Below are 23,245 nucleotides of genomic sequence, written 5' to 3'. Positions count from 1 at the left end.
GCATCTCATCTCGTTTTTCTCAGGTGATAAAGGTTCCTTGACGACGATATTTAGTCAAAATCTTCGTTGACGAAAGCAACTTTTCTGAGGAGTGAACGAAAAACTGATGGAAGACTAATCTGTTCTAGTAGGAGTTTCACTTGAGCCTCAAACTACCTTTCACAGGCAGAATATGTGAAAAAAAAACCCCAAAGCGATTGGAGACACACAAATGCAAAAAGGCAGGGTGAATAGAGACGGGTGACTCCTCAAGGTGCAGGAAAGGGAGGCTCTCCTTGCCCTCAGGGCCTGAAAGCCGATCGCTTGGGGTTTTGAAAGAGCGGCTTTGTGAGGGCGCCTAAGACTGCTCTTCTGAAGAGCACTCACTGTCTGTTTTGACTAAAAAAAAGAGGGCTCGAGTTTTCATCACTTAGAGAAGATAAAGTGTAACCTTGAATGGCAGGGGAAGATACCTTAGTTTGAACTTAATTTCCTTTTTCTCATCACAAGTGAGGCGGTTGTTCTGTCTGGGCAGGCCCAGCCATTGTGTGTGATGTACTGGGTGTTACATTCCCGGCATTTTAGGTGGGTATTGTGCATCAAGTCTGCTCTCATACTTTTAGTCCCCAGAGCATTGGATACTTTGTTGTGTAGACTGCCTGTAAGACTTTGAATGCGGGTCGCGCAAGGTGGGCTGCAGTAGGTGTGCGTGGGGGTAGACGTGGTTTTATTAGCCAGAAAAAAGGACTATCTTTGCCTGCTGAAAGCCAGGTGTGTGGGTTGTTGCCACTCAGAGGACATTTTACCAGTTTAGTTGGCCTGCAAGTGGGCTGCCGTCCTTTTATCATTAGATTTTGCATGCTCCTATTATTTGCAGATAGCTGCAATGATGTCTGTATCTACAAGAGAAGTTTCTCCTATTCCCCACTGCAAACATTTTAGCTGAAGGAATCCCCACCATCACCCCCAACCTTCTCCCTCTATTCATTCCTCCCCCTTTCTCCTAAACATGCTTTAGCTCAGAGACAACAGGGATAGAGATGGGGAAGGGAAAACACTGACAAAAGGAAAAAAAACTGAGGCCAGAATGGAGGCTTGAATGTGTGAAAGAGCTTGTGGAGAGAGAATAGGGAAGAATGCGATGTACCAGTCTATGAGGGATTCCATTTTTTTTTTCCTTTCCAGAATAGAACAGTAAGTCACCCGTCTTTTTGTCTGCCTTTGATCTCGCAGCTTTGGGATTTGGCACCTGACAAACCCCTTTTTGTCTGAAAGGAAGCCTGCCGAGAGAAAGCCAAGGAGAGTGGAAGAGAGAGATAGAGGGCGGAGGGGGAGTCAGGGAAAAAATAATACGGGAGAGCTGGAGAGTGACAGGGGCAAAAAGGGAAACAGTGTGAATAAAGATGGTGTGGAAAAATTGGGATTGGACTTTCAAGAGCTGTACAAAAGGATATCATGAGGACTTCTCATCTCAGATACTGTTAAAACTAAACCCACGTGTTCAAGTGTGTCTGTGTTTGCGGCTGTGTGAGGTTTTGCCATGACTGGCCCGGACAGTGATAAATCCAGTGAGTCTTAAGGGAGATTTCTCTCTGAAGCCAAGGCTTCGTGGACCACCCACTGCTGTGGTCTCTTCCCTCGCACAGTCCCCCTCCAAATAAGACACAAATTCCCCAACATTACTTGGATATTAACATCTTTTTCCCTTCGTCCGTGTTTTTTTGCAGGGCAATCATTGGTATAAACACACCCTCCTATGTTGACATCACATTTCCAAACACATGTTCTAGGAGGAGAAGATGGCAGCGCTAGTCTATAGCAAAACAGCCTGTAAACAGATAATTAACTGAGTAAAAAGACTCATCATCCATGCACTTTCTGAGGTATTTAGATGTTTAAGAGGCTCAAGCCCAAAAACAGTGAGACACATTGGACCCAATTAATTCTCCCTTCAGCTTTTAGGTTCTCAAACGGCCGGTTGACCCCTCTCTCAACTCAACTCACTTTCCTGGTCAGCGCACATTTACAAACCGTAGCAGCAACTGTAGTGTTTTATCACCCGAAGCCGTTGCAACCTCTTCAACAATACAGACAAATTCCATTGCCTTTCTGTGCCCTAAGATGAGATTGAGTGTTGAGAGACTGATTTAAGGATAGAGAGATAACACAAAGCACCCCCTGGCAAATCTCTCTTCTTTTTTTTTGCAACTGTGAAAAAAGAAACAGAGGCTTCACGCACCCCTGCAGGCTACAGTCAATGAAGTGCTTAGCTTAGTGTTGGCGAGTGAAGCAGCAAGGATTTGGGCCTGATTGAGTGGGTGGGAATGGTCAAAGAAGCGCTAAGAAGGGAGCTAGTCCAGGTCAGTTAACATTTGATGCTAATCCTGTTGCTACACTAGATAGGCTGTAGAGGAAACAGCCTGACTTCATTTAGTCCCAAATCAAGGGATTTTACAGTATTTGAGAGGGTTTGTGGATTTCCTCTAGTGTTTATACATGTGAACATGTTGGTTGGTTGTTAAAATGTGGTTTTATTAGAGGAAAAATCCTCTCCTTGCTGTGGTTAGCTTGTGATGATTTCGTTTCAAATGTGGTAAACACTTGTGGGCGTTTTGGGAATACATTCAGACTTCTCTGGTGTATTTATGACTGTGGCATTGAAAGCCTTACCTTTGTATCCGTTTAAAGACAACCTTTCCGTGTGAGTGTATGTGTGCAACTAGCTAAAATGAGTGTTCAAGTATCTCATTTACACTAGGTATGCATAGTCCATTCCATCTTCTTTGGGTTTTTATATCATAGGAAGATAAACACGGAGACACACATGCTTTCAAAAACTCTGCCAATTCAAACAAAAGCCCAACCACCAACCTCCTGGCCTCCATACCATGCACTGTCCCCTGCCAAGCGCATGGCAGCCTCCATGACTGACAGCTTATTTGGCCCAATCAGTGTTGCAACTGTCTGCACCTCACCTCTCGTAGAATTGTTCTTTTGTCCACCTCTTCTGGTTCAGTGCTCAGGGGTGAAATACAATCCTGCAAGGCTTCCCCAGTCATTATACAGGCAAATCGACGGGGGTGGGGGTCAGGCTCCTTGAAAGACGAACCCCCAAATCAAACTGTTGGCCAGGGGAAATGTAAGCAGTGTTGCCAGAAGTGGGAAAAGTGTCACTAAGGTTACCATTTCAGACAGTGGTTTGTGCATGTGTGTGTGTGTGTGTGTGTGTGTGTGTGTGTGTGTGTGTGTGTGTGTGTGTGTGTGTGTGTGTGTGTGTGTGTGTGTGTGTGTGTGTGTGTGTGTGTGTGTGTGTGTGTGTGTGTGTGTGTGTGTGTGTGTGTGTGTGTGTGTGTGTTGAGCTTCAGTAGACTGAGAGCAGCCTTGTGACAGTGACAGAGCTCCCGGTGTGCCAAGTATGGTGGCATTTGTTTGTTCAGTGGTCTTAAATGCCAATGACTCTGGTTTCATTGCATGTCCAAGTCTCGCCAGGGAACACCTTACATTTTCAAGAGAGAAATTTATTTGAGTCTTTCTCATTTTTTAGATGAAATATCATTCTTTACTCCTGTTCTGTTGTTTTTGGTAGTGCAGCACAGATTTGGTAGAGGCCAGCAATCATTTCACCTCCAAAAATGGCCCTGGGGTTGGCTAGTATGTTTTAGATTTGTCACAACCTTTGGGATGGGGCTAGCAAAACTCCTTGATCTATTTAAGTTCTGGGTGCTGCTCGTCAAAATGTGCCCAATGAGGGATGGATAAGAAAAACAAGATGTGGACACTCCTCTGCAACATTTTTTCCTCTGTTGTTAACGGTTTGAAACAAAACAATGTGACAGTATCTGATATCAACAACTCACAACCACTCCATACTTGCTTCATACCTATCCAAGCAACAGATTGACGCTGTGGTTGATCCGTCTAATGGTTAATCAGTCAGTCTCTTTTAATCGCTTGTCTGAACTATTTCCAACAAATTTAGTTGGGTTGGCAGAAGATTTTGTTAAGAGACTATATGGTCTTTAGGGGATATATGTAATAGGTATTCCTCACTTTTGTTGAGTTCCAGCAATGGTTGTTGCTAGGGGTGAAACATCTTTTTGACCAACAGTAATTTTTTGTATACAATGTATCTTTTTCTCCATTACCATGATGTTTGGCTCTGTTCTGTTTATAGAACTTTTCTTGTAAAGCATGAAAGTGATAATCTATGTACTTACTGTACGATGTGTTTCTTGCTGAGGCAGGAGTCAGACGATGTGATATGTCAATGTGCATTGTATCTTATTCTTCTTCTTTCTCTGCTTGCTATCTTCCAGCCTGTAAGATTGGTTACTACCGCGCTCTGGCCACCGATGGATCTTGTTCCAAGTGTCCTCAACATAGTTACTCCGTCAGGGAGGGCTCCACCTCCTGCGTCTGCGACAAAGGATACTTCCGCTCTGAAACAGACCCGGCGTCCATGCCCTGCTCTCGTAAGTACACCCGCATTTAACCTAGCATTACTTCTGCTTATATTCCCACTCACACATAACAACTTAAGATATCTTGATGGCATACTCATGTACATTCTTTAAGAAACCCAACACTAATCTGGTAAAATAACCGAACACACACAGAATGAATGCGTGTCTGAATTACACTGTTAAACAGATTATCTCTCTGCACAGACATAAAACAGGCAGCTGCCACTTTAATTGGCATCTTTTGACTACAGGAGGCACTTAATGATCAGTATTGTTGACATGATAAAACTAATGAGGGTATATATGGCTACATTCCAGACAGTAAAATAAAACAAGAAGGTGAGAACAATAGAAATTAAATGTAGTTGAAAAAAGAAGGTGAGAACATTTGGTCAGAGAATTTATTGCTCCTTTTCCATTGGTGTATAACCCACGTTTAACCCCTGAATCTAGCATGTTGACTGTCCTTTTTAAATGAACTAACACAGGATGGCGTGTCCAGTCCTGCAAATAACTCGCCTCCCAGGGTACACTTAATCGCAGATCAGGATTAATATAAACAGAACTGACGCGGAGTGGTGGGTCATGGATGGCAGTTATTACTGACATGATGAAGATGTCCGCAAGCTCCTCATCCTCAGAGCCGTGGACGCCATAAACCGACATATTACAGAACCGTAATCTGCAAACAGCCACTAAAATGACAGTCAGCAATGACAGCTTTGCACGAAACAAAACTTGGATCATTAACAAACTAAAGAGCTGCAGAAAGCTCTTTGCAGTCAACAAACGCAACGACAGAAATGTCAGCGGAAGACTGCTGGTCATATCTGCAACACGATTTGGGAGAGGTCGCTAGCAAATCCTGTTGTTATTCAGCATGGATCTGCAACTGGCTCCGTCTCCTGCATCAGCCAGCTCTGCTGATGTTGGTGACGCCAGCGTGGCTGACCAACCCAACATGGGCCGTCATGTTACACGGTTTTAGTCGATAACACCTCCCACGTCGTCTTCCCTCCCCTCAACTCACCTCAAAAACACGCCTTGCATTTACACTGCCCAGTGTGCGTTAAACAGCAGGTTCATCATCCAGGGATGATAACGGGGTCTAATCTAAACCTGCCTAATCTAACTGTGGCAGAGGTTACCAGGCCAAAGAGAAAGAAAAAACTTTGCTTAAAGCAGAAATGCACAGAGCCAATGTGTTATATTTCTCAGCTATTTTTACTTTCAGCTCAAAATTCTCCCTCATTCATTACTGCCAAATTCATTTGTGTGTGCTTGTGTCATGATCAAACCACCTGAGTCTCTGCTGACAATGCATGCTGGTGCTGCCTGTTGGGTCAGCCACACCAAAACTCACCATTCATGGGCTTGTAATTGCTTTACATGGGAGTGGGTAATGACGGTTTTCTTTCAAATTCTCTCCTAAAAAAACAAGTATTAATGTTGCTCTGCCCCTCATCACCATTTCCTGGTGTGGGTTTTCTGAGAGGGATATTGATCCAGGTGAATGCAGTTTGAGCACTTGAGTCATGCCCTGCAAATGTGGGCAAAGCACAGGGAAAATTCTCATTAAGTAACACTGGTTTGTTTCTTAGGAAAACATCAAGGTTCATACCGTGACTGTGTGTCATAAAGCAACCTTAACAAGGAAAACATCCGTCACATTGCTCATAGCTGCCCTGCTACTCTGTCAAGTTTGTGTGGAGTCATCGCTCAGCAGAATATTGCAATCTGATAAGCTCCCTACTTGCATTTAACCATTACTTCCCTGTTGTACATGAAATGTCTTACTGAGCTATAAGCTATAAGCTTTTCTCAGACTATCAAAGAAATTATAAAGACATATGAAGCAAAAAATACAGCAGAAAAGAATTTGGTTGGTTGTTGTTGTCTGCATGTTAGTAAAAATACAAAGCAGTAAAACGGGTATTTGATTTGTGTAAAAATGTCTCAAATTGAGTGGAAAAGTGCCAAAAGTCTGATGGAACAACAACAGCATAGCTGTAATGATTGCTTGGTTAATAATGTGAAGTATATGCTGTAGACTTTAATATACAGGACTGTCTCAGAAAATTAGAATATTGTGATAAAGTCCTTTATTTTCTGTAATGCAAAAATGTCATACATTCTGGATTCATTACAAATCAACTGAAATATTGCAAGCCTTTTATTATTTTAATATTGCTGATCATGGCTTACAGCTTAAGAAAACTCAAATATCCTATCTCAAAAATTTAGAATATTCTGGGAATCTTAATCTTAAACTGTAAACCATAATCAGCAATATTAAAATAATAAAAGGCTTGAAATATTTCAGTTGATTTGTAATGAATCCAGAATGTATGACATTTTTGTTTTTTTAATTGCATTACAGAAAATAAAGAATTTTATCACAATATTCTAATTTTCTGAGACAGTCCTGTATATCCTATATATCCTAATTTCTACAATGTTTGCACACTCATAACACTGTTTTGCAACAATTATGTCTCACACTGAGATTTGTGGGGTCATATCGTCATTTTGGATCAGAATGGTTGAATGAATCCATGAATCCATCAGAAAAACAACATTGTTCACACAAAACACCAGTACAAGATATATGTTGGTGTTGTTTATTCTCTAATGTACAAGATTTATTACCTGGTTAAATACTGAAGAATCAAAACAAAACCATAAACCCTGAGCACATTGGAGCCCGTCACTCATGCGGAGGATTGCTTCCCGTCTTGAGCTGGACGAGCTGGGAGGTCATCTTCATTGTCTTGTTAGTCAGTGTGGAATTTCACAACGACTGCTGCGAGCAACAGCTGTCGGAGCTCATTAATGCTCTGCTTTTATAGGACCCCGCTCCGTCACCTCAGACACATTCCTACCTCTGCGGATAGGAACTGAACATTACCCCGGCTCTAACGCCGACCTTTGTCCCGCCTCGTCAGCCAGTCAACATTTGCTCTTTGAACTCTCACCCTGTCTGTCCACTGCTGTTTTCCTTCGCTGGATCTCTTTTTTCTTAACTTCTTACCCACATGTTAGAGCTCTGTAATTACAACTGTCACTCACAACAGCATCCATTGACATTTTGTTTTCATTCCTCTTTTTCTTTTTCTCAAAACCCACTCAGAGTCACGGACAGTAGAAAAAAAACAAAAAAAAACTTCCAGTTCGCCCTGCTGAAGGTCAGGCTGGGAATGAGCCATCGGCTCTGGTAATTGGGCGGTGCGTCCGTGCGCCTGTGTGCGTGTGTGTGTGGGTAATTGAAAACACTTTACCCGGGTCTTAGCTTGCAGTCTGGCGATGCAAAGTGATGATTAAAAGTGGATGTAATTTCATTGTGCAGCTGTTTGCGTGCAGCACAGTTACTCTGCTGCATTGCAGTTGTTAGCACCTGTCTGCTAGATTTGCTGCAATTGTTGGTTTGATAAGTCACTAACGGGTACTACATTTGATCTAAACACTCACTTTTCAGGATAGAAACAACAGTGGCTCCAATGGTTTTCCTCCCACTTTGGGTCAAGCTGCCTTACGCCTGGCAGGATTCAGAAATGATACAACTGAAGAGATTAGTGGAAGTTTGTCTTTGCTAAAACAATGTTTTTTTGACACGTTTTTTTAATGAGGTTTCCCTTTTTCTTCTTTTTCTCGTGGCTCGAGATTTTGGTGTTTTATTCTCCTTTCTTTTACTCATGTCGGATTTACAGTCTTACGCTGTTGTGTTTCATTTTTCTTTCTCTTTACTGAAGGACTTTTGTTGCCCCGCTGAGATCCAGCTATGCAAAAAACCTCCACGTGTTTCATAACCTGATATTTACACAACATACGTTTCAGTTAGTTTTGGCAGAGAGCGAGTCATTTAGAATATTAAAACGCAGGACCCGGTCAGTAACACACATGAGTAACTGTGGGTCAGCGTGAGCGCACACATTCACCGCAGAGCAGGAACGAAGGATCGGGGCCAGACGACCGCTGGGCTCACATGAGAAAGAGACTTGCTCTCCGTTTTGGCTTTTCTCCTCAAACTGTGATTTGTTTCTCAGATTTTTTCTCAGTTTTCTTAGCAGTGGTTTTGGAGAGAAAGAAGGAGGGGTGGAGTGGGGAATGAATGCAAAGTATGGACGACTCAAGGGGGTCATTGAACAAACCCCAGCTGGATGGTAATAGCAGGGTCGACACTCTGGCCAATTTAACTGCTCTGTAAGTCGGCGCTGCGTAAAAAAGAGGACAGAGAGACGGCAGAGAGAGGTGAGGAGGAGAAGGTGGGAACTTGCAGATGAAAAGGATGGAGAATAGCGGGGGACTCAGAATGAGAAAGACAGATTGGTGGTGGGGCTGGAGAGTTTAGCGGCGTGTTCAGCCAGCGTGTGAAGGTTGTGCGAGCATCGCGCTCCCGTCTCCCAGGATTAATTAACGGGTGTCAGTCACAGCCGACGGCTCTCTCCACGCTCCCTCGCTCCCAGTGGTGCATTCTGGGAGAGCGACAGGTACAGCCGGGGGTAGTTCTGTGTGTGATGTAAGCGTCTGCCAAAAGCAGAGAACATAGTGAAATATATTTAAGACTTCAAACAGCCATAAAGTTATATAGCATAGTTGCCATGTTTGTCATAGCAACCGCCAAACAAAACAGTGTTTGAGCCGATTACACACACACACACACACACACACACACACACACACACACACACACACACACACACACACACACACACACACACACACACACAACGCACACACCTGCATTTCTTTGTGTTCTAGTCATTTTCAAGATATGAGTGTTTTTTAAGTTAAGAAAAAAAAAGCAACCCTTACATTTATGGCTGTGCAATTAATCGATTTTAAATCTAAATTGGATTTATTAATCACAATCGATGTTAAAAAAAGGAGAATCGGAAAATCGATTTTCCTTTTTTGCAGCTTTTTTGCAGCTTTTTACAGACAGAGCTCGTCTAGTCATCTTTGTTTGGTCAAAAAAATGTAAATGTTGTCACTTTACTAAACTCAAGGAGGATTTACAGTATCTTTCAATTGCACTTCATTCCCAATAGGGAAATTTGTTTGCTATTTTTCTTTAAAAATTAAGATAAAATATTTGAAACAATTTATTCCATTGTCTTTTATAGTTTTACCAAAAAATATCGAAATCGAAAATCGGGTTTTCAGAGAAAAAAATCGGGATTTTATTTTTGTCCAAAATCGCCCAGCCCTACTTACATTCTTAATCTTTCTACTCAAACATTTTATAGAAGCAATAAAATGCTTCTATTGGGGCTATTGGCTTTATGAAACACAACAGCTTAGTATCTTTGACAGTACACCTGTGTGTCTCTGAAGGGAACAGACGTTAGTTAAACACACCAACAATAGCATTGTTACGTTGCTTTCTTAATTTAGAAAGCCCTTACGTGATGTGTTCCCATTGTCTGAAAAGGGGTAAATGAGGTGAAAGATGACAAAAGAGGGGGAAGCAGGAAGAGGGGGGGTGCTCTGTCATGGTTTTTAATGAGAATTTATTAATAGATTTTCATTGTAGGCTTCGGTTGTAAAGGGGAAATTGAGTGATGCTAATATTAACAGTCCACCGTCTGCATTCTTCACTTTCACATCTCGTATCCTGGACAGATGGATCTGTCCGTCCTTCTGTCTCTACCTGCTCCTACACACCAGTCGGAGGCTTTCTGCTGTATTCGTCTTCTCCGTCTGTTTTTCCCTCCATCTCATTCCTTGCAGCCTTTACATTTATGTCGTCTTTTGCTCATTCTCCTCTCTCCTCCGGACAACGGCTTACCTAGATATAGGATGTGGTTCGAGTCTTCCACATTCACAGTGGATTCCTTCCTCCTTGGTTGTGCACACACTTTTCTGAAAAATGTTTCCCCTTCTGGTCTCGGTGTTTCTGCGAAAATCATTCATTGCCACTCCGCTCCTCCAAAAATAACACTGATTATTAATTTCCATTGTGAAATGATTCGTCAGTGAAGTGACTAGCTTTCATATTTCACCCGGCATCGATCTGCCAGCCCGCTGGCGCGCGCTTCATTAGTCAGAGAGGAGACAGGGACAACTGAGGCATGGGGCGCGTAAGGGAGAGTTAAGTCAATTACCGCTGGTTGATGGCATTGCAAAAAAAACATTATTTACAATATAGTTGACACGTAAATAGGAACTGATGTGCTGCAGAGTGTGTGCCACGTACCAGCAATGCTGCTTCAATATAAAACTGCTGCAGGTGGGTTTGACATTAAATCAGGAAACTTAATAAAGGTCCACAGCAAACTTTGTCAAAATTGAGTGCGAGCCATGAAGTTCCAGTGTTAGTAGTAGGCCGGGCCGGGCCCCCCCCAACCCCTCCCTTACAGCTGACTCAACTCTGAATCTGAATGGACCCTGCTGGCCTATTGGATTTCATTTAACAATCTGAATTAACTGAGGTGATATTGGATCCTCCTGAGCTGTAATGCATAGGCCGTTAAAAGGGAATCCAAGAAGCGTCAGCTTCCATTAAAGGGAAAACCCAGTCAATTACACGTTTATATTTTAGCCAGTTCTACATGTGAGGTAAGAATGAATTGCCAAAACCACAGGGGAGTGAGCTTTTTGAAGTTTTCACCCAGAGATATTACTGTGGTCAGGGAGAACTGCTAGAATATAGAGATCATTCTCAGTCTGCACCGAGTGAATATCGGTGTAACTGTGCCTGCTGTTGCTCTACCCAACCTTCCCACTAACTCCTTCCTGTTTGGCTGTCCTTCCCAGGCCCTCCGTCAGCTCCTGTCCATCTCATCTCCAACGTAAATGAGACATCTGTGAACCTGGAGTGGAGCGCTCCTCGGAGCTCGGGGGGACGCCAGGACTTGACGTACAACGTGGTGTGCAAGCGCTGCGGGCCCGACGGCCGGCGCTGCCAGGCCTGCGGTAACGGCATCCACTTTAGCCCCCAGCAGCTGAGCCTGAAGGGAACCCGGGTGTCCATCAACGAGCTGCAGGCTCACACCAACTACACCTTTGAGGTGTGGGCGGTGAACGGAGTGTCCTCTCAGAGCCCGGGGCCCGACCAGGCCGTGTCCGTCACCGTCACCACCAACCAGGCCGGTAAGAGGAACATTCATCTCTGCTCAGTGAGAGAGGGTTAGGGTTGGTGTTAAAACATCACCATCATGTCATTGCACAGTCTGCATTTTACTAGTTACAACCAGGGTTGGGCATCGATTCAAATGTCAAGAATCATTTTGATTCCGATTCTTAAGATTCAGAATCGATTATCAAGATTTGATTCGATCCAATTCCGATATTGATTTGGGTTAGTGTTATTAAAACTGTTTTTTGAGCTGTTGCATGAATTATATGACTGTAGTTCTGCAACATATTAATACTAGTATTATATTGAGATTCAACAGCAAGTATTGCAGCTAATGATGCTGTAAGGACCAATCAGCTCCCAGAATGCTGATAGAACTACTTTCAGAAACATCGTGGGTCAGAATTACCAAACAGATCCAGGGAGGAAACAGAGACGGATGAAATCGGTTTAATTTTTTCCATTTTCTGTGTTTTTTGGCTTTTAATTGGTGAGAATTTGGTTTTTAGCATTTTATGCAAATGTAACCCCAAGAAAGTATATAAAGCAATGATAACTGAAAACGTTAATGTTATCATACTTTTAAACATATTTAAAGCCAAAAACATGGCAGTAGTTATTTTCGAGTCCAACAAAACATTCCTTTTTTGGGTTATAAACAAAAAAATACCAAAAGTTATTTGTATGAAATAAATAACTAAGAAATAAATAACTCAAATAAGCCTTTCAATATCCATTTAAAGTGCAAAAAAAGAAACAAATTGCAACAGCTCAACACCGCCTGTGTGAATTAAAGGACGTGACTACTGGGACTAAAGTTCACCGGGCGAAAATGTAATAATGAAAAAATATGGATCTTTAGACGTACGAATCGATTTTTAGGAATTAATATGAGAATCGATTTTTTTCAACACAGGCCTAGTTAAAACTAAGTAAGTAAAGTGAAGGACACTATTAAAATGTAGTTCAATTTAATTCAGTTAATAATGTGCCAGTTTACAGTAAAAGTCATTTTAAGGCACATAAAGAGATCCAGGGTTCAGTGTAGACCAATTAACTCGAGACCAGTTTAATCCAAGTATAACCTTACTCTATTCCAGTCTAATATTTGTTGTTATCTCTTAATGAGCCGATTTATTCAATTCTACTTCATTTTTGAAAAGAGCAGTTTTGTCATTTTGCTCATCTTCTTTAACGTTGCTGGAGATCTCTGATAGTTTCCTTCACGTAAATCAGAAAATGCTGTTACTTATTAGTTACTTATTTCTTGCAGCTTGTGTTTGTTGCTGTTTGCCTGGTAACCTGCACGTCAAAATACTGTATGTTTAAGTTACAGATGCTTGTAAACAGGATGATTATTAGGAGGGTGATGGACTCTCTGCAGTCAGAAATGATTTCCTTCAATATTTCACTGGAGTTTTCCATAATTAGGCAAGCCAAGTCGAGACTGAAAATAGGGTTACCGGGCTATATTTAGCTGCCACGTTAATGAATGAGATGAGTTATATTGATCTGTGGAGCCCTCATTAATAATGATACTGCTCCTTGTGTGTATTTGTGGATGTGTGTGTAATTATTGATATAGAATACACTTATGAATACGGCTGCTTTTTCACAGCTGAGAGGAGCCGAGGGGTGTGTTCAGAGCTCCACGTTGTTTTGTCATTTAACCAATGCGTAACCTGTTGTCGTGCAAATGGTTTTTTACAACCCTGGTCTTTTCTCTCAGTCTCTTCCCCCTCTCTTCCAATTACAGCAGATCATTACCTCGGTTCTCCTTTACTGCTCTGCTCTTGGGTGGCGAGCTTAGTGCCTTTTTGTGTCTTTTTTATCACTAATTTCCTTCCATGGGAAAAGTGAATATCTTGAATAGGACTTAACAATTTAAGGACACAGTGGTTTGATTTATCGGCCAGGGGTCTTGAAGCCGGAGATGAATGGATGTGCTGCGTGTGGGAGATGTGCAGCTACCAGGCAGGCGTGTGTGGGAGCCGTAATGGACTATGCCCTATAGTCCATGCAGAATGCACGCCATAGCCTGTCAGCATGCTCACGCACATGCACAGCTGTGCAATGCTCCAAGGTGAACCTTTCATACATGGATTCACAGAAAAACACCCCCAGCACCTGCAGCATGGTTCCCCTGACGTTACTCAAGGCTATTCTGCTGAATTTAACTTCTAAGACATGGATGACTTTGCCTTTGGCGTGTCACGCGTGGGTGTTACACATGTGTTAACCCCGGGGGGGAAGTTATATGAATCTGCAAGGTGGAAGCTCTATAAAAGTGTTCGTATATGCGTTTTGCTTGTATTTAGACATATGTAGGACTGACCCTATTTGTTTATTGGTTTATTTATAGGATCCCCATTAGCTGATGTCGCAACATCAGCTAATCTTCCTGGGGTCCCCAATGCAATTTTAAAAGAACATAGTCCATACATAAACACATTTATCGCTGTTATGGATCACTGTAACACCGAGTCATAATATACACAAACAGCAAACTTTCTATGTAAAATACATTAGTGGTACAAAAAAAAATGCATCATACAGTCATTACAATACCACGAAGTATAACCAACAAATACATTCCTTTAATAAATTATAGCACGTGATATATTTGTTACTCATTGAATTTTATGTAAAAAGTCTTTTGCTACCTTTTTAAAACTGTATTTTGATGTAATATTTTTTAATGTTATCAGGTAATACGTTCCATTCTGTGATAGCTTTATATATAACAGTGTGTTTTAAAAAGTTTGTTCTTGGCTAAGGTGCCAGTAAATGATCATAACATGATTGTCTGGTTGGATATTTATTGACGTTTCTAGTGAACACTATCTGATCTGCGAAATATTGTGGTTTTTTACTATTAATCAAATTCCTCATGAAAGTAAGGAGACTTAATTTGAATCCGTCTACAACCAACAGCCATGATAAATGCTGATGCATGTTTAAGATATTTGCATGCAGTGAACAATTTAAAGCAATCAAGTATAGGACTGACCCTATACGTGAGTAGAAGTTCAAGCGTGGGTTATGCAGAATATTTGCATGCTCAGAGATTAAGATTATCTAGATTTGTCCCTCCAATAATGCATTTCTCTGTGCGTGCACGTGTGTCGCTTCTCATTTTTGTGCATGTTAAAGTGAATATCTCCAGACTGATTGGATTTCTCCCTGCTAATGCTCGGCAGGGGCTTTGGCAGCTCTGGTTTCAGCCGCTGGTAATCCAGCCAGTCATCTGCGGCTGTCCCTCTTTCTCAATTGCCTCCCCTCATCCAGACACCATGGATTACACATTTATTATGATAGATTTATTAGGATTTATAAGTGCTGTGGAAAAGACACCCCGCGCCACCGCCTTCCAATAAAAGTTAAAGTTTCAGCTGGAGAGGATAAAGTTAAGGTTGGCCAGGTTGGAAAGGAAGGAGCGCTCTTGTATTTTTTGCATCAAAGAAATATAGACAAAGGTGCTGTAGGTGCTAAAGGAATCCAGCCAGACAAATATAGAGATGTGAGTGTTGCCTGTGTATGTATCTGTGATCAGGAGAAGGTCAGATTCCATGTGTCGCCATGAACAATCCCACCCTCGTAAATCAGCCCGGGTGTAACCTCTTTCACCCGGGCCGCATGGAGAAGGGGAGGCGGGCGGGCGGGCGGGCGGGGAGAAATGCCCAGGCTTTGAACTGACCCCTGGCTGTAAATGGATGTTTTTCTCCCCCCTCTGGGGGATCAAGCGCTTTATGTGTGCATGCGTGAGAAAAAAAGCATTGAGAGAATTTGCGAGAGACATGTTTATGTCTTCATACAAAATCCTTGGCCGGTTTAGGGCGAATAAAGTGAATTAGTGCATGAGGGATTGTGTGTGTGTGGGCAAGTCTGTTTCTCCGCGAGGGATGTGAGTTTCCATCGTTCTGGCACATCGGACACAAAATACATGTCCAAATGTGTTTGGGGGGAGGTGGGAACAGTTTTTTTTTTTGTTGGAAGGGGGGGGGTCTTGTAAGCAGCGGGAGCTGAAAAACGGCTCCCACCTCTACTATTTTTCCTTGACTGCAGCAGAAGTTGAGTGACTCAAATCTGGAGACGAGGTTCCAATCTGGCAGCCACATGTGCTCCGCGGCCCCCGCCTCTTTTTAATGCTGAACTGTTGTCGACCACATATTCGTGCAAATGCTGGGCCCCGACCACAGATGCTCCAAGCGCTGCAAATACTTTGTCGCAAAGACAAACTCACTCGCTCAACAGGCATACAGAAATGAAACCTCACAAGCCTCTGGAAATAAAACAGCCACAAACCTTCACCGTTCCTCTGGGAGTTTTCTTTTTTTTTTCCTTTTACTCCCTCCACCTCTGCAACTCATTTTCATGCATTCATGGGTGATGTGATTGAGTCTTTTGCTCTCTCCGCGAGATAATGGGACGAGGTGTACATTTCTCTTTTTGAATTCCTATCTTTCTGATTTTTTAATGAGGTCCTTTGTGTTGCTGATGCAGGTGTGCTGTGTTTGCATGTGTGCGAGTGTCACAGGGCATAAAAAAGAGGGTGTTTTTCATTCTGAAATGAGATCTGAATATTTACCATGTGCAATATTCTTCCACCCACACATTTAGCCTGTGCAGTCAAGTGGCAGAAAGAAATGACAGTATTCCTCTAGATCGGGGGTCGGCAACCCGCGGCTCTAGAGCCGCATGCTGCTCTTTAGCGCCGCCCTAGTGGCTCCTGGAGTGTTTGATGTTTGACCTTTTTTTTCTTCCATTTTTTCTTCTTTTTTTCTTCTTTTTTTCCTTTTTTTTCTTCCTTTTTCATTTCCTTTTTAATCTCAACATTTCGACTTTTTTCGCAAAATTTTGACTTTTTTCTCGACATTTCAATTTTTTTCACGAAATCTTGACTTTTTTCTCGACATTTCAACTTTTTTCTCGAGACTGTACTTCAACATTAATCTCAACATTTCGACTTTTTTCTCGACATTTCGACTTTTTTCTTAAAATTTCAACTTTTTTCTCAACATTTCAACTTTTTTCTCGACATTTCGACTTTATTCACGAAATTGACTTTTTTCTCGAAATTTCTACTTTTTTCTCCACATTTCTCCCCCCAGTTATAGCTAATATAGATACATACAGCATGTGTTGCCTTCATTCTAAGGCTTATACTGTATGAGACTTTTCATTGTTTGTGGCTCCAGACATATTTGTTTTTTTGTGTTTTTGGTCCAATATGGCTCTTTCAACATTTTGGGTTGCCGACCGCTGCTCTAGATGTAGCCTGCCCAAAAAGAGGCAAAATAAACTCTTTATTCAAGTTTAACTCAGGGTTAAACTTGAATGAAGGGGTTCTACAGTATTTCAGATTTGGCTCTGTATCAGTTTGCTTTTTAGGTATCCATCCGACTGATTTTGTAAAAGTTATCCCTGATAGATTACTTCTCTTGTGTCTGAGCTGCTGTGTCATAATGAACTTGAGAAGAAAAGCACTCAGAAATCATTCATCTTTATCCCCACATTAGAGGGAAAAATAAAAAGCGCAACAAGAGCTGAGCAGAACACGGTTACATCGCCGTATCTGTCATCTTTGGAAGAAAGATGGATGTTCGAATTACCTTTGGGGAATGATGGCCCGCGGCTCCTCAGGTGTTTCCTTTCTGAATCAGAGCGTCCTCGGTCCGGCCCCCCGAGGGCCTTTAAATTGGCTCTCGCTGCCGGGCAAGATTGATCGGAGGGATACAAATGGCTGCCATCTAATTGTTTAACGGAGACGCAACACATTAGGCCAACAGGATGACACAACCTCAGGTTAATCCATTTACCAGGGAGATGTCTGCAATCCCATCCCATCCCTCTCCATCTTAGTCTCAACCCCCACCAGAGACACCCCCCCTCCATCCCCCCCCTCCCCCCCTGCTGCTTCATCAACCACTGAAACTCAACCCAGGCCTGTTTGAACTCAATCCTTAGCTAAAAGCAGGGGTTTGTTAGCCTTAGCTTGGAGTGAGACTCCCTGGAGTCGCCAGCCAAAGTGATGAGAATGTATATAATGTCATGGATAATCCAATCATAATCTGTGGATCTCTGGACCCCTCATTAATCATCCCACTGTAATTTTTTAAAAGGCAGATGGTCCGTAGCGAGTAAGGTTACAGTAATCAGTGAGGAGCAGAGGTCACACATTCTGTGGAGTGTGAAGAGAAGATGCTTAAAAACGGTTGCAGGGCTCTGGGTAAACACGTTCTTTTGTGTGTCGTGCTGAGGAGAGTAAATGTGAGATCTGCCCATCCCAGAACCTCCAAAGATCTGGAGAGTTTTCATTTATTTATTATTTTTCTGTCCCGTACAGCGTACACTAGGGATGGGCGATATTTTACCGTTCACGATAAACCGTCAAAAAAATTCCCCACGATAAGAATTTCTCATCTCGCGGTAAAAAACGATAAATTCCCATTGATGACGTTTTTGTGTAAAGTTGATTTATGGTTCTGTGTTAAATCGACGCAGAACGAAGGAAGGAAGGAAGGAAGGAAGGAAGGAAGGAAGGAAGGAAGGAAGGAAGGAAGGAAGGAAGGAAGGAAGGAAGGAAGGAAGGAAGGAAGGAAGGAAGGAAATGAGCCATAAAGAAAGAAAGAAAGAAATGAGCGAGAAAGAAAGAAAGAAAAAGAAAGAAAGAAATGAGCCAGAAAAAAAGAAAGAAAGAAAGAAAGAAAGAAAGAAAGAAAGAAAGAAAGAAAGAAAGAAAGAAAGAAAGAAAGAAAGAAAGAAAGAAAGAAAGAAAGAAAGAAAGAAAGAAAGAAAGAAAGAAAGAAAGAAGGATAAATTCCCATTGATGAGGTTTTTGTGTAAAGTTGATTTATGGTTCTGTGTTAAATCGACGCAGAACGAAGGAAGGAAGGAAGGAAGGAAGGAAGGAAGGAAGGAAGGAAGGAAGGAAGGAAGGAAGGAAGGAAGGAAGGAAGGAAGGAAGGAAGGAAGGAAGGAAGGAAGGAAGGAAGGAAGGAAGGAAGGAAGGAAGGAAGGAAGGAAGGAAGGATGGAAGGAAGGAAGGAAGGAAGGAAGGAAGGAAGGAAGGAAGGAAGGAAGGAAGGAAGGAAGGAAGGAAATGAGCCATAAAGAAAGAAAGAAAGAAATGAGCGAGAAAGAAAGAAAGAAAAAGAAAGAAAGAAATGAGCCAGAAAAAAAGAAAGAAAGAAAGAAAGAAAGAAAGAAAGAAAGAAAGAAAGAAAGAAAGAAAGAAAGAAAGAAAGAAAGAAGGATAAATTCCCATTGATGAGGTTTTTGTGTAACAAACATGGTGGATCTGAGAGCGAGATAGATTCATAGTTAAAAAGGTGGAGTTGAATTGGTATTTTTTTATCGTCATTTTTATCGTTATCGGGATAAATGCCAGAAATTATTGTGATAAATGTTTTAGTCCATACCGCCCATCCCTAGCGTACACTCTTGTCTCTGGTTCAGAGGTGTCAAGTAACGAAGTACAAATACTTCGTTAGCTTACTTAAGTAGAAATTTTGGTTATCTATACTTCACGGGAGTAACTTTTTACTTTTACTCCTTACATTTTCACGCAATTATCTGTACTTTTTACTCCTTACATTTTAAAAACAGCCTCGTTACTCTATTTCATTTCGGCCTTTAAAAATAAACTATCCAGTTAAATTGCTCCATCCGGATAGAGTGAATTTGGTTGTGGTTGTTTCAGATGTTCTTGTCCAGTTTTGTTCTTACATCCGTTCCCTCAGATTCCTGCAACTAAACTTGGATGTACATTCCAATAAAGGTTAGGATAAATGATAACATGCCTCTGAAGTTTGACTTTTTGCATCATTACAATACTTTTAGGCAACTAGTCATCATATCTCCTGGTCTCTGAAACACATGTTAATGCTCAATAGTACACATATATGCTTCTTTAATATATTTGCATTATACTAAGATGCATTCATTTTAAATGGCTTTTGTCCTTAATGGCTTTTTCCCCCTTACATTACTTTTACTTTTATACTTTAAGTAGTTTTGAAACCAGTACTTTTATACTTTTACTTGAGTAAAAAACTTGAGTTGATACTTCAACTTCTACAGGAGTATTTTTAAACTCTAGTATCTATACTTCTACCTGAGTAATGAATGTGAATACTGAAGACACCTCTGCTCTGGTTTGCATGTGACTGTCTGTCAGTTCTTCTTCTGTCAAAAAAAACACCAAAAATGTACAAATATACATTACAGCTAAGTATTCTGTATTTTCAAAATTAGCATTGTTGTAATTAGTCGAAGAGAAAATTATACTTTTTTTGAAACATAAGGAAAAAATTTAAAATCACTTAATCACGAAGAAGATTTTGGAGTTAGTTTTTTTACATTGGTAAAACAAATACCGGTATAAGTTCAATAACTTGAGTGTGTAGTTTAAAGCCAGTGTTGCCAGACCTGAATGACAGGAACAGGGAAATGATTTGTACTCCTCTTTGTGTAAATCCCAATTTTAGCGTTGTCACACTCCCTAAAGATAGGGCTTTGATTTGTGCAGTGCTGATACACTGAGGGGGGAAAGTGCTGGCCATTATCTGTGCTTTAACCTTCACGTGTTAAAGGTGCGTGAATGAAGACAGTGCTGCTGCTTGAATTATGGGCTCATTATCAAATGTGCCAGAGAGGGTTTTTAGATAAGATCGCACTCTGGAGCTTTAATGAAAACCAATTGATTTGCTCTGTTAAAGACAGAAAGAGAAAGCAAAAGGTGTTGACCTTGTTCTGATTTTTTCTTTCACTTGGTAGTAATGCACATTCTCTCAGGGTGACCTGAGCATCTAAGCTGGAGGAAGTTAGGGGAAAGTGGCCCTGGTGCTTGTCAGCTTGGATCAGTTTTATCGATGCCAGCCATGGGATCAGAAATAGATTCTTGTCATACACTCCACCTTGGGCAGTTCAGCTGCGTGACCATGCAGCTCTGTCACACATCCCATCTTGAATGGGAGCCAAGTTCAAAGACAAATGGGAATGATTTCCTCGTGGTCTGGTCTGCTGTTTGACTTTCTCATCAGGAGCAAAGAGCGAGGGATTAAGGAGAGCAGGGCAAAACAGACTCCATGTCTCCAAGGCCAAAAACAACTGGGGGAAAAAGCAGCAGGCTAAATCTTTCTTTTCTTCTTTTGTCTCTTTCTTTGAACAGCTCCCTCTCCAGTGACTTCCATCCAGGGTAAAGATATCACCAGACACACCATCTCCCTGTCCTGGCAGCCACCAGATAGAGCCAACGGGGTTATCCTCGAGTACGAGGTCAAATACTATGAAAAGGTGAGGGGAGCCCTCGGGAAGTTTCTTTGATAAAATTTTCTCTACCAAAAAAAAACAAAAATCTTCAAAAGTTTAATCACTGTATTGTCTCTGTGTCCGTCTCCCTTAGGACCAGAATGAAAGGAGCTACCGCATCATAAAAACAGCATCTAGAAACACAGAAATCAAAGGCCTCACCCCCCTCACTTCCTATGTGTTTCACGTGCGCGCCCGCACGGCGGCGGGCTACGGGGAATTCAGCAACCCGTTTGAGTTCATGACCAACTCTGGTGAGTTTCCTCCTTTTTTCTTTTTTTTTTTTACATTTTATTTGAGAGGGACCATGTGCAATTAAAAACATAAATGTAAACATGTGATGCATTGCACCAGAGTTAGCTTTAGGCTAATTAGCATCTGCAGCTGCTTGATGTAGACGGGTTGCAGACGCAGCCGAACACGGGACAGTTCTGTCGCACCCTTTTCTGAAAAATCCTGCCATGAGGGAATGTGTTATGTGACCTTGCCTTTTCATTAAAGGCCGATCAATCAGAATATGCTGTCATATAAAGGAGATACATGGCATTGATATCCTGCATGTGGCTGCCAGATGAAGTCTCAGAAATGTCAGCTGTAATTCGGACTGACGAGAGTTTAAGCAACTAGACAATCCTCGTGAACAGTGAGAGCACCTGTACGGGGTTGACGCTGATCCAGTTTGAAATCCCTTATCAGTCCCGACTGACCTGCCTCTCGGCTGGTGGTCACCTGCTTGATGACATCCACAGACACCAGTTTTGGCTCCAGTGCAGCTAAAAACTCCTCAGAACCTCAGAAATGTGCTTGGAATTGTCCTGTAAATGGACCAGAGAAGTTGCATATGAAATAGAGTTAATAATGTATATGAAATAAAGTCTTAGAGTCTGATCAGCTGTTGTTACTATGAGGGGGTAACCAGTTACAGCATATATCTTCTGTTTATGTATAACTTCAACATCCTTGAAGATCATTTTTCTACTTCCCTGTTTTAGTCTAGTCTATATTGTTTATTTATTTATGTATCATTCATTCATTTGTTGCACCTTTCCTAACTTGAAATAATTCCAAGCATAACAGTGGATAGGATGTATATTAACACCCTCAATAAAGTAGAAGATCATAACAAGAATTATTATTATCATAATCAGGTAACACTTTATAATAACTATCCGTTATAACTAGTTAATAGATCATTAGTAAACAGTAACAACAAAAACTAATGAAGAATAGTTGCAACTTTAGAATAACGTCCCAATAACGTATATAAACTATTAACTGATTCTTAACAAGTCATTAACTGATACCTAACAAGTCATTAGTAAGTGATTTACTCATGATCTATTACTCATTTATGAGATATAGGTATAAATCATTAACATACAGTTAACAAGTCATTCATAACTCGTTAACTAACATCTTGTAAGTTATCTTTTGTTATGTAGCAAGTCATTTATAACTCATTAACTATGAGTTTATTAATGACCTATTAACTATCTATAAGCATCATTATGAATCCTTAACCGACTGTTAACAAATACTTCACAACTCATTACTAGCATATTAGTTAACTGTTTACTAATCTATTAACTAGTTATAACGGATAGTTATTATAAAGTGTTACCCATAATTATTATCTGTTTATTTTCCCATTTCCACTTTATTCCAGCTTTTTTCTTGTTTTTTCTTGTTCTCTTCTTGCATAAATTCAGCTTTACTTTACTTTTCTAAATGGGTTCATCATTATTAGTATTTATACGTGATCAATCAGACCTAATCTGAACTGGCTGTATTTTCTTAACACTTTTCCAGTAAAATGTCTGGGACCTGAGCTAACTAGTAATAATGAAGGGGCCGCTGCAGAGGCCCAGGTGTCCTCTTTGTAATGCAGATAGACACCGTAATGACACGGTCAAGCACACATCCTAATGGCTCATCATTGTCTCCCAACCAAGCATGCCCAGCAGTAGACTCCATGTGCAGAACTGTAAAATGGAGCCGGAGGGAGCAGATCTGTGTGTAGATGGAGGAACGGACATACGGAGAGGAAGTGGGAGGGGGATTGGTTACTTTAGCAAAACAGAATGCACACGGGCTAATTCATGCGCGGCAACTCGATCGAGCATAATGACATTGACTTTGCTCTTTGTCTCTGTCCAATGTTCCCCCCCCTTCTCCTTTCACACATCTCCCTTCCTCCCTAAACTCCCTGTTCTTCTCTCCTCCCACAGTCCCGGCTCCTATCATCGGGGACGGGGCCAACTCCACGGTGCTGCTGGTGTCGGTGGTGGGCAGCGTCGTCCTCCTCATCATACTCATCAGTGCCTTTGTGATCAGTCGAAGGTGAGCGTCTCCCCTCTCTCCTCTCTCCTCCCGGCCCTTCTGCTTTCTGTCTCTCCCTCTTGCCCTCCAGACG

General features: G+C 41.6%; 1 protein-coding gene across 3 annotated transcripts in view; it reads left to right on the top strand.

The window, feature by feature from the left end:
• The window catches only part of epha4l (eph receptor A4, like), a 62,908-nt gene that overhangs the window by 21,749 nt on the left and 17,914 nt on the right, over positions 1 to 23,245 (top strand). For all 3 annotated transcript variants that reach the window (XM_061718766.1, XM_061718767.1, XM_061718765.1), the window contains exons 4-8: positions 4,296 to 4,451; positions 11,199 to 11,534; positions 20,693 to 20,817; positions 20,927 to 21,086; positions 23,061 to 23,172. In XM_061718766.1, coding sequence (XP_061574750.1) covers positions 4,296 to 4,451; positions 11,199 to 11,534; positions 20,693 to 20,817; positions 20,927 to 21,086; positions 23,061 to 23,172 — 889 coding nt within the window. The remainder of the gene's footprint in view (positions 1 to 4,295; positions 4,452 to 11,198; positions 11,535 to 20,692; positions 20,818 to 20,926; positions 21,087 to 23,060; positions 23,173 to 23,245) is intronic.

This window comes from Cololabis saira, chromosome 4 (assembly GCF_033807715.1).
Source record: "Cololabis saira isolate AMF1-May2022 chromosome 4, fColSai1.1, whole genome shotgun sequence".
Classification (NCBI taxonomy): Eukaryota; Metazoa; Chordata; class Actinopteri; order Beloniformes; family Belonidae; genus Cololabis; species Cololabis saira.
The sequence above is the reverse complement of the archived record's forward strand: the minus strand, read 5'-3'. Positions and strand labels throughout refer to the sequence as shown.